This window comes from Astatotilapia calliptera, chromosome 2 (assembly GCF_900246225.1).
Source record: "Astatotilapia calliptera chromosome 2, fAstCal1.2, whole genome shotgun sequence".
Classification (NCBI taxonomy): domain Eukaryota; kingdom Metazoa; phylum Chordata; class Actinopteri; order Cichliformes; family Cichlidae; genus Astatotilapia; species Astatotilapia calliptera.
This window is the reverse complement of record NC_039303.1, coordinates 21,738,431-21,749,796: the sequence shown is the minus strand read 5'-3', so window position 1 is coordinate 21,749,796 and position 11,366 is coordinate 21,738,431. Positions and strand designations below refer to the sequence as shown.

The 11,366-nt window shown below is 40.8% G+C and overlaps 1 protein-coding gene across 1 annotated transcript; it reads right to left on the bottom strand.

Moving 5' to 3' along the window:
* Nucleotides 1-9,635: 9,635 nt before the first annotated feature.
* her11 (hairy-related 11) lies at nt 9,636-11,113 on the bottom strand. The gene is made up of 4 exons (XM_026179839.1): nt 10,979-11,113; nt 10,671-10,766; nt 10,457-10,550; nt 9,636-10,370 (listed from the first exon to the last, which is right to left on the bottom strand). The coding sequence occupies exons 1-4, from the start codon at nt 11,030-11,032 to the stop codon at nt 9,781-9,783; spliced, it is 834 nt and encodes a 277-aa protein (XP_026035624.1). The 5' UTR covers nt 11,033-11,113; the 3' UTR covers nt 9,636-9,780.
* Nucleotides 11,114-11,366: the final 253 nt, after the last annotated feature.

Below are 11,366 nucleotides of genomic sequence, written 5' to 3'. Positions count from 1 at the left end.
CCAGACAGAAAATGGAGCGCTCCAGAGCTCAAACACAAAACACAGGAAAATGCTGGAAAACAGGCGGGAGAGGCTCGAGTCAAAACCCCAAGTTTGAAGAAATGGCTCCTCTGGGTTAAAAGTTTAAGACAAATGTGATGAATGTAGCACTGTGATGACGCCAACAGAGATGCATTTCAGGTCAGAACATGCTGACAATTAACTGCGCTTTGAATCTCAAGATATCGCTAAGCAGCACTGGGAAGATTACAATTTGGACCGCGCAAGCAACGCGAATGACAATATGCTTTGGCATACTCGATTGCAAAGGGGTCCCCCGGGAAGAAAAGGTTATAGGATCTCTGAAAAGACAGCCATTGTTCATCATCTACAGCAAAATGACTTTGTAAAATTGAGAGGAAGAAAGGCAAACCACTGGACCAATGTGATACCAGTCTCTGAAAGTGGAGAGCACTGATGCATGAGTGGAAAGCGCCTTATGTCAAATATAATTGCCCTGCTCTGAAAAACAAGCTAGCAACATCTGATTCAATATCCTCTCGTTTGGCTCAGGTTACTTCCTGTCCGCTTAAAGCATGTTTGTCGTGACAATGGAGCTCCCGTCAAGATGGTGGGATGTTCAGTCTGAGCTAAATGTGTTACTTTTTCTTTCAAGTTAAAGGATTTATTTTAATCCGGCATAGTTTCCAATCTTAAAGTAACAGTTGCACATTTAGGGAAATAAGATTTTCACTTTCTTGCCAAGAGTCAGGTTAACAACTGTGTGTGTGTCTCTACAGGCTGCAGATGTTTGCGGGTTTGCTTCTGTTAGAAGACTGGAAAGAAACAGTTTGTCCAAGTGTAACAAAATCTGCATCCCAGTATTACCAGCAGTTATTCAAGTTATAGATTTTTCTTTAAACATACTCACTATATCAAAGATTGGCCTTCAAATTTGGCTTTTGGGCTGTTGCCATCTTGTCTGTTCAGGAGTTTTTTTGTTTTCTTTTGTGAGATCATATGTAGATAATTGGGTAGACCAGAGGGGTATACTGAGAAGCAAGATTAATAGATTAGCCAGATATCTCAAGCTTAAAGTCAGAGTTTCCTGTGTTACGAAAGGGGCTCTCTTTTTACCCTGCTAAATCACCATGGTAACTGATGTAGAACACATAACCTGGTTATGTCAGTTTAACCCTTTCATACATAGCGGTCACGACAGTGGACAGCTATTCAAAGGCTGTTTTCTTGTATTTGTGTCGGTGTTGATGGCATACTTGCACATAAAGCACCACATTGCACACTGACATGTCACTCCATACCCTGGCACCCACTAGTCCTTTAATGTTATTATAGATGTGTGACGTGTTTCTGTTATTTAACCCTTTCAAGCATGAATTATGACAACCTTAATCAAGATTTTTTTCAATTATTTTTATTCATATTTCATGCCGAAATATTAGGGGGGAAAAAATCCTGATTGAGGTTGTCATAATCCATGCATGTAAGGGTTAAAATCCTCTCAAATTGCCACATTTTCATTTACTCCTTTGTGTACTTCATGTTTCAAGCACAGTATAGATTTTCTGTTGGGTTTACATGTTTTATATGAAACATATGTAATGCAGATTTATTCCATACTCGAATAAAACCACAGAGTTAAGTGCAAACTGCATTGCATTGTCACAGGAATGTGCATGTTGTTTAGAAAATGTGTACATGTTTTATATTTGATTCTCATTGGCTATTTAATCTGTTTCACACAGCTGGAATTCCAACAACTGCAACGCAAAACAGACACATCAAGAATACCTGTTCAATCAGTGCAATTAATTTCACTTTCATCTGCCAACAAACCTTATTAGTCTATGAGATGGTAACCTTTAATGTTTAAATGTATCCAGGTTTAAGTTTCAGAACTTGCAGCCATCACCTTGTAAATAAACAGCAGCACTGAGAGCGCACTCAACAATAAAATACTTAAATAAATTGTATTTTATTACACTAACTCACCAGACACCACTATCTAATATTGTCACTGACTGGAGTAGGTGACACTCATAGGAATCATATTCTGTGAAGAAAAGCCATGTGACCTGTGAAACCTTTTTTTATGTGAGCATGCACATTGTGATATCTGTTATCGCCAACTGGGGTTTTAGGATTTGTCAAGCCAAGCTAAGCCTAAGACAGCCTGGCTGTGTTGAACTTAATATAACCCTCTAAGGAATTACTAGCTGATGCCAGCACTAGCTAGAGCTGATAAAAAAAAAGAAGCATTCATATCTCAAAGTGATATTAAATGGGATGCTAACTTTGATTTAAAAAGACAATTTAAAAATGAAATTGACTTTCACAGGAAACTGGGTAGCTGACTCCAAAGTCTGTCCTTTACAATCAAGTACTGAAGAAAACAGAAATGCACCCACCCACCTAGAAATGCTAGCTGTGTACCTTATTACAGGCGTAACATTTTGCAAGAAGGGTATGCAGTAAAAATGAATAAATACCCATCATGCAGTTGTTTGGAAGAGGAACGTAAAGTAGAGCAGTCAGAACTGTTTTTGTATCAGGCTGTCAACATATTTCTTGTAAATTTGGGCATTTTAACATATTTGTGTGTGTGTGTGTGTGTGTGTGTGTGTGTGTGTGTGTGTGTGTGTGTGTGTGTGTGTGTCTGTCTCATCTGGAATGTAAGGGTGTGGTTAGATGAGAGTGATCTTGGAAGGAAAAAACACTAAATCCTGACTGTGGCATTTCCAGTTGAGCCAAAAAAAAAAAAAAAAAAAAAAAAAAAAAAACCACACAAATGCAGAAAGACTTACATGAAATTGTAATGAATGCAAACAAAATAATGACTGTAAGCACAATTTTTAATAATATTACTATTTTCTTACCTTTACAAACAAAATGTTGTCGAAATGTGGAACTCTGTCTCTTTTTTCATGCAACAGCTGATTCAGTGAGATTTAATCACAATGCAAATGATGCTTTTTTATTGTAAGGGGAGACTTCTTCACACACAAAGGTTAGTTGTGGTTTTCACGCACTTCTGTGCTCTGACCATTATTTTTTACATATACATGCTTCTCTTAAGCAATGTTAATAGAAGACAGTGTATTTTCACTGCTATGCAGATGATATTCAGTTATATCTATGAAGCCAGATGACAGAAATCAAATAACTAAACTACAGGTATACCTTAAAGACATAAAAGCCTGAATGTCCCATAATTTTCTTCTCCTGATTTCAGATGAAATTGAGGTTTTTGTGCTCAGCTCTAAAAATCTTAGAACCATGATGTGTACCCAAATACTTACTATGGACATTATTACCTTGGTCGGCAGTAACACTGTGAGAAATCTTTGAGTCGTTTTTGATCAAGATATGTCCTTCAGTGTGCATATTAAACAAATTGCTTTCTGTCCATGCAATATGTGTAAAATTAGAAACAGCTTGCCTCAGAGTCCATGCCTTTATCATGTCACAACTGGACTATTGTAAGCCAATATTATTGGACTGTTCTAGAAGTTTCCTCTGTTGATCCAGAACGCTGTAAGACCTCATAGTACTTTACATGTTGGGGAGGTAATTTAGCCATTTGAATCAGCTGTGTTGGATCAAGGACACATGTAAAACCTGGAGGACACTGGCACTCGAGGCCTGGAGTTTCCTACCCCTGGTCTAGAGATCTACAGCATATGTGCAGTAATATTGTGGTTTAATCGACATCGATTACTGAATGTGTTATCTGCATCATCAAACTAGCTTCTTCATTAATTATTTATTACATTAATAGTGTTAATGATGAACCAGTTCCAATCTTTTTTATGTTATAATTGAGACTGTAAGTCATAGGTGTCAAACTCCAGGCCAGTGTCCTGCAGGTTTTAGATATGTCCTTGATCCAACACAGCTGATTTAAATGGCTAAATGACCTCCTCAATATGTCTTGAAATTCTCCAGAAGCCTGGGAACAAACTAATCATTTGATTCAGGTGTGTTGACCGAGGGTGAGATCTAAAACCTGCAGGACACCAGCCCTGGAGGCCTGGAGTTCGACACCCCTTCTGTAAGTCAAAGCTATTGTGAAATACTGCAGTTATAAGTCATCATCACTACATATCATAAGTGTGAGACTTTTTTTTTTTGCCATAAATGAAACAAAAAATCAAAGCGGTTCTTTTATAATTCCCTCCTTCGTGTTTGCAGATGCATACTGTTATATTGAGATAGAAAGGTGGAGGAGGTAGATGTCTCCCAAGGACACGTGTCACACTGCGTCCTGCTTTGGTTTGCAGTCCTGAGTTGTTGGCTCGGTGCTGAGATGTTTGCAGTGGCCCTTCTCATGGCTTTTCTTTTGCCCCTTGCTGCTGGCCTGGAAGCATGTCCAGCTGTCCCATCATTCTGTCAGCGCTGCTGTCTCCCTCAGCCCCAGATTAAAAACGCTAAAGGGGCCGCCAGGAAAAGTGGCTTGCCCTCGTCTCTCAGGACTTATGTCAAAAATGTTTCAGTCCTCAGGTAATTTGCTACAGTCTGGGATCCTTTCACTATTTACATCAAAGACCTTTGCAAAAAGAGGGAAAGAGAAAGAAATGAAAGGTAGGAAAAAATGATATTTAGTTGTGAGTAGTGACAGATCTACATTCTTGAGTATTGACATGCGATCTTAGTGAGGAGTCCTCCTCTCTGCGCGGATGCTTACGGAGTCTAGAGCAGTCCTTCAATCTGACTGATAAAAGCAGTGGGTCCGTGGACTGTCTTCCAAAGCAAAGCTTAGTCAAACAAATCGACTCAACTCCAAAAGAATGCACAGTCACTCCTACACAAATAGACAGCACACCAGACACCAGAGGTTCAGAAAATCACAAACAGTTACTCCAGAGAGCAGTTCCTCATCTGTTTTTCTCACATTCGACAGATTCCAAAATATGAAGGGCAAAATGTGCATAATGTGCTGTCTGGATTTTTCCTCTGCATACTTTTCAGGAAATTTCATCATGTTGCCAAAATATAGGGAGGAGCACTGGATCAGTCTGAAATGGCCTTGGAAAGGTGCACAAGTATTCTGCATTTAAATGTAAGCTGATTCTCCCTCCTGTGTAAGATCATTTTCCGCTGTTGGACCTACAAACGGGTTAAGACCTGTGAAATGAGGGAGAGGAATCAGAAGTGTTCCGATTTTGAAAGTGTATTTGTGTTTTTTGATTTAGTTTCAATGACAAATACCAAGGAAAAAATATCAGGACTGATGATTTTTATTTAAAAAATTGAAATGATCTTTTTGGGGCAACGTGATATGGTGCATAGCACTGTCACCTCACAGCGAAGAGGTCCGGGGTTCGACTATAAGCTTGGGCCATTCTCCCCGTATCCTTGAGGAATCTCTTCAGTTTCCTCCAAAGTCCAAATACATGTATGGGGTTAGGTTAATTGGCCGTAGGTGTGAATCTGTTTCTCTGTGTTAGCCCTTCAACAAACTGGCAGCTGGGATAGTTGGGAGTTTTAATCTATTGAGCATTTTACACAAGTTATAACAGACAGTTCAACACGTGGTTTTTAGCTTAGTTTTCGTCTGGCCTGACCAATGGGCTCCGGTCATGGTGAGGCGTCCGTCATCCATCGACAGTCCATAATAAGACACGTTACTTCTCCCAGAGTACTGGTTAGATTTTAGTGAAACAAGATTAATTTGTCCTGCCGGTAACTGTGAGCCCCACTGACACCTTAGGGGATTTGAATGTTTCCATACGTCACACATTACAATAACCTGTGACTTGAGCGACCAGATCACTGACTTTGAGGTGACCTCTAAATTCTAATACAGTCTGCTGTCTTCATGCGTAAAACAGTAAATGATTTTCATCATCTCACAGTTTGAAATGTGTACTTGTCCTGATTTTTTGCACTGCAAAAGAAATTTAGCCGTTCTCTAATCCTTTCACATTCCCAAGAATCTGCCACTGCTATGAGTGAAGCAAATGATGGAAATCACAGTCACAAACATACCCTCCCACAAAAGATAAGTGTTTTAAACTGCATTCTTTGTAATGACGAGTAGGGGGCGACTTCAAAAATTATGGTGCCATTTAGAGTAAAATGGACAGTAAAGCATTCCCTACCTTGTGACTGACAAGTCATTAAACTATGAGTGTGCACAACCTTGCTAACTAATTTCTTTTATATCCTATTGCTGGTTACTTTCAGGATCAGTGTGGATTTTCCAATACCACAAATGTTGTAAGTGTTGTGATGCCATAAGCCAACTTGATCTCTCAGATGGCCCCAATCAGAAAATAATCAATAGAATACCTCTTTTTGCATTTCTTGTTCTCTTCGATGTGGGCGCCCCCGTGTGGTCACAGACTAACTGGTAAATAGCCTGCATTTGTATAGCATTTTACTCAGTCCCTAAGGACCCCAAAGCGCTTTACACTACATTCAGTCATCCACCCATTCACACACACATTCACACACAGGCGATGGCAAGCTACATTGTAGCCACAGCTGCCCTGGGGCACACTGGCAGAGGCGCCCCAGGGCATCCACATATGACCATACATGACCTTTTTGAAAGGGTGGTTCCAACATCAGAGATACTACAGTAGTATGATAGCTTCAACATACTGAATAGAATTAGATTTGTCAGTTCTACACTTTAAATTGCGTCTCATGTAGTTTGATTTGATCATTTTGTGTGTTGAACCCTAACCAAAAACAACAATAACCTAAACTTTATGGTTATTCTTTAACAAAAACTAAGTTGATGACCTGCATCTAAAACCCGCGATGCATGTTGGGTACTGATTATCAATCAACGAAACATGAAATGTCCAAATGTGCTCTACCAAAGCTGATAAATATATAAGAGCTGCTTATAAATCTCTGATGTTTGTCACCCTCGGTCCTGAAAAGAACGCCTGTAGATGTTTTCTGGATGTCTCTCCTTCTGGCAGACAGTCATAACGAGCACCTGCGTTGTGGACCTGCTGGGCTAAGTACAGTGTGCATACTGTGTAGTGTACATACTGCACTTTCAACACATACAAGTGTGCACATGTGTGATGGAAGTGTTTGACACCAGCATTTGGACTTTTGAAACGCACCAACACAAAGGAATTTGCAGATTCTCTGCAGGCCGAGACAAACCTGTGACATCTTCACAGCACAACATCTCGAGCTTTCTACAAACCAGGAATGCAACCTGGCAGAAAAAAACAGTGATTAAAGAGGGTAACAGGATCAGCTGTAATCAGCTTGTCCTGAGAAAATGCCAGGGATTTTTCATCCTTTGTCAGGTCAATCCAAGAGGTGATTTCTTTTCCTATTAATTATCTGCCATGCCGCAAAAAAAGAAAAAAGAAAAAAATATCATATCTCCAGCATGAGCAACTGTCTCTGCTTTCTTTCCAGAATTATCAAAATAGGCAGTGTGGGGAAGCGAGCTATACAGTGATGTGCGTGCCCTCTCATTTCTTTGACAAAGAACAATGGCTACCTCATAACTCCAGAGTTTCTTCAGAAGTGGGGGGGGAATAACGATTATCCAAAGACATGTTCTCTCATGTGACAAATTCTGTTTTCACAGGCCAAATCCTTTGGTGCCTCTCTGCTGAAAATATTCCGAGCTTGTAATAGAGATTTAATCAGAAGATAAGGAGTGGCCTGAGCACTGAGAGACGGAAAGAGAGAAGAGTGATGATCGTGCATCTCGAGCTTATCGCTGATGGAATAGCTCAATGACATCCTCTATTTAGCCCGAATGACAGCCGCCTTTTATAGCACCCGCTGGAAGACAGGTCACGAAGGAAGCCAGATCACCTTCTCTGCCACACAGGTGTATGCTGTGTCAATGCTGCCCTCTTTTGATCGTGTAAGGAATATCATCAAACCGGCTCAGCTTTTTTACACTTTCATTCTTATATCCTGGAAACTACATGTGTCCACTTATACCCTACAGCTTAATTTATGGGCAACACAAGAGGGCTGTGTTAAAAACATATTACAGAATATCATCAAAGAGGAACTTTGACATGGTTTGACACCTTTGAGTTAATTTATTGCACATTTTTAAAATTGTATGTATCCTAACTTCAAACATTGCATCAGACAAATTTTAAAAAGTGATCGATCATCATGTCAATGTTCAAGTTACTTCATTTAACGGCTCTTATCCATTGCCCTTCCAAAGCTGGTGAAAAAATGTAATTAAAAGATTCATTTCATAAACACAAACACATTCTGTTCAAGCTTGGTCCTAAAGGGCATGCTTTAGTATTGTTTCTAAGGCACACAGGGCAGGGCAGTAAAGATCAATTACTAAGTTGCTGTGTGAATTCAAAACTGTAGTCAAAACCCAATGAATTCTTCAATTTATCTCACACAGTCTTAAGTACAGTCTTATGGTGCGATGTGGAGGCTGTGTATATGTACCCTAGACCCATGGTTTTCAAACTTTGGCTCTGATGCCCTTGGTGGGGCATTACTGGGGGAAGCATGAACATTCTTTGGCATCTAAGACAAGGTTTGAGAACCAGCGGGATAAACTATGCCTCTAATGCTCTTTAATGCCACATAAGTAACATGACATTAACATACTGTGTGTAGGCTCATTTTTAGCCAGCGGAGCTGCTTCTGATACTGTCCTAAAACAGCAGGGAACCAAATGGAAATTTGAAGCCTAATATTTGCAAAACACACATTAATTATAATGGATTGGATTGATATAGCACTTTTCAAGGCACTCAAAGCGCTTTACAATACCACTATTCATTCACACACTGGTGGAGGCAGCTACAGTTGTAGCCACAGCTGCCCTGGGGCAGACTGACAGAGGCAAGGCTGCCATATCGTGCCATCGGCCCCTCTGGCCAACACCAGTAGGGTAAAGTGTCTTGCCCAAGGACACAACGACCAGGACAGAGAGCCCGGGGATCGAACCAACCTTCCGGTTACAGATGCGATTCCCAACCCCCTGAGCCACGGTCGCCCTTATTATCACTGATGCAATCCAGAGCTACACTGTTGCACTGTGGTTGATGAACTGCCCCGTGTTTCTTGGGCAAACACGCCTCCAGATGTTGCCACAGCCTCCATCAGTTGTTGCTTTACTGCTGTGACTTGTGAAAATGTACATGAAAATAATGTTTTCAAGCTCTTTTAGTGAGATTATAAACAAGATTTGATTTGATATGTCACCACTCACTGTGAAGTATTTTAAGGCTGCCTGAGAAATTGCCCTGCACCTCTCAACAACTCTGAACAATAAAATTAAATGCTAATTGTAAAGCTGTTGTTGAGATCATTGGCTGTTAAGTTTCAAAGAGCTGAGACACTCAAACCATGAATGGCCCACTTTACCTAATGGCCCACTTTACTACAGTTTACCTTATTAGCATTTTAAAGAAAAATACATTTAGCATCTGTTGCAAGGTTGTTGGGTTCTGGTTTTGTTTTTTCCCTTACAGATTAAGAGCTGAAAATACAAATAAAATAAAATCAGTTTCTGGTCTCAGCCTGGCCACAAATATTCTTTAAAAAAATGTATGGCTCTGCCATTGTTCAGGATTGTTTAGGAGCTATTGATTTAGATTAATTACATGTCACATGGGCACGGGAGGAAGCAAATACACACTTTACGAATTTGAACTTAATTTATTTACAAGAATAGTAATACATTATAGGCAACTTTAAAAATCTGTACACTGTACATTCAAGGCTTTGAGAATTTTCCACCCTCAATTGCAATTTATCCCCACTAGGTGGCTCTGCTCCTGTCAGCATGTCAGTCTCTGATCCACATCAAAACCAAGGCCTCCAAATGGGTGGGGAAGAGTTTGGTGCCAACACTTCCCTGTGTAGAAGGTTTGAGGGGGGTCTCATTGTGGTGAGAGGGGAGAGGCTGGAGTGAGGAACTGTGGGTGAGAAGCTAAAGAAGGAGGTGTTGGAAGATGGAGGTGAAAGGCTGGGGGGGATGGAGAAGAGAGAGGCAAATGACGCAAAAGAAGAGGTGGCATACATGGAGAAAGAAGGGGAGAGCCAGGGAGAAGGAGGAGGGCTCAGGTAGTCATGGCATGGCGTGGAACAAGCGAGAGGCTGAAATGGGGAATAAGACGGGAAAAGCAAAACGGGAGGATCTTTGGAGTTGGATGAGCAAATGGTATCCACAGATGCTGCGCGCTGGTTGAAGTCTGGTTTCAGCTGCAGACCCTCTGCGTGATGTTTAAGCCCCTCAATCAGGCTTGTTCTCTGTGCCGGTGTTATCCTGTGCATGTAGCTGGTCAGCTGGGCCACACACTGCTGAAAACCTGCGCTCTCTCTGCCAAAGAGAGGAGGAGCATTGGACTCCGAGTGGCCACTGTCTGCCAAAGGAGCATGAGTATCAAATGAGTCTGCAGGATGCAAAAAGACAGAGATGTGAGGGATAAACAAGTGGAACATGAATATGCTGGTTTTAGTTTGATTTTGCTTAACTAACCATTGCTCGGGCCCTTTTTATCAGTCCACTTTTGGAGATAGTCAACAGCCAAGTCCAGAATCTGTGCTTTCTCTATTTTTGGATTCTGCAGCCGCTGTTGATGATGGACAGGTCAAATCAAAGAACAAAGGAGAGGAGAAACCGTTTTTTCCCACTGCATTTATGGCTTACTTGCCAACTCATACACAGTTAAGGTTGTTCAGACATTACTCACTGGATCAGATGTGGCATTCATCAGCAGATGCCTCAGTTCAGCTAGACTTTGATTTATTCGATCTCTTCTCTTCTTTTCCACAACTGGCTTCAGAGTCTTTGAGAGGTCACGACAAAGCTTTGCTTTAGTGATGTGATGAAAGTTCAACACAACGAATGCTGACTTCACTGCTTTGCTAAAGCTAAGAAGCTACTTTGTCCTCGTCTACCCAATTTAGAATAAGAACATTAGCTTACAGTGATAAAAAGTTTTCCTAATCCCAAAAAGAATCATGCAATATAACACAGAATAATGATACAGTTTCCTACCCTTTTCCTGCTCTTCCCATCATTCTGGGTTTGGTTTTGGAGTTTCCTGGTCATGTTGCAGTGCTCTATCTAAATGTCCTCCAGCGGTTTAAAGCCCCCTGCCTCCTACAGGGGGACTTATAAGTGCACCTCCTGCGACCTCTGATTGGCTGGCACGTGTGCGTGATGACACTGACCAGAGACTGGAGTGACTGTGGGAAAACCGAAACTTGAAACCGTTACCAACATGGTGACAATTAAAGACAACATGTTAAATCTGTGGCTAAACGTGTGGCCTATAGATAGATAGATAGATAGATAGATAGATAGATAGATAGATAGATAGATAGATAGATAGATAGATAGATAGATAGATAGATAGATAGTTTTTTTAATAAGGAAAGAGGTT

Coding starts and splice junctions, on each gene's coding strand:
- her11 (XM_026179839.1), bottom strand. CDS start 11,032: ATGACCAGGAAACTCCAAAACCAAACCCAGAATGATGGGAAGAGCAGG. Junction 10,767..10,978: donor ATGGGAAGAGCAGGAAAAGG/GTAGGAAACTGT, acceptor GACCTCTCAAAG/ACTCTGAAGCCAGTTGTGGA. Junction 10,551..10,670: donor TGAATGCCACATCTGATCCA/GTGAGTAATGTC, acceptor CATCATCAACAG/CGGCTGCAGAATCCAAAAAT.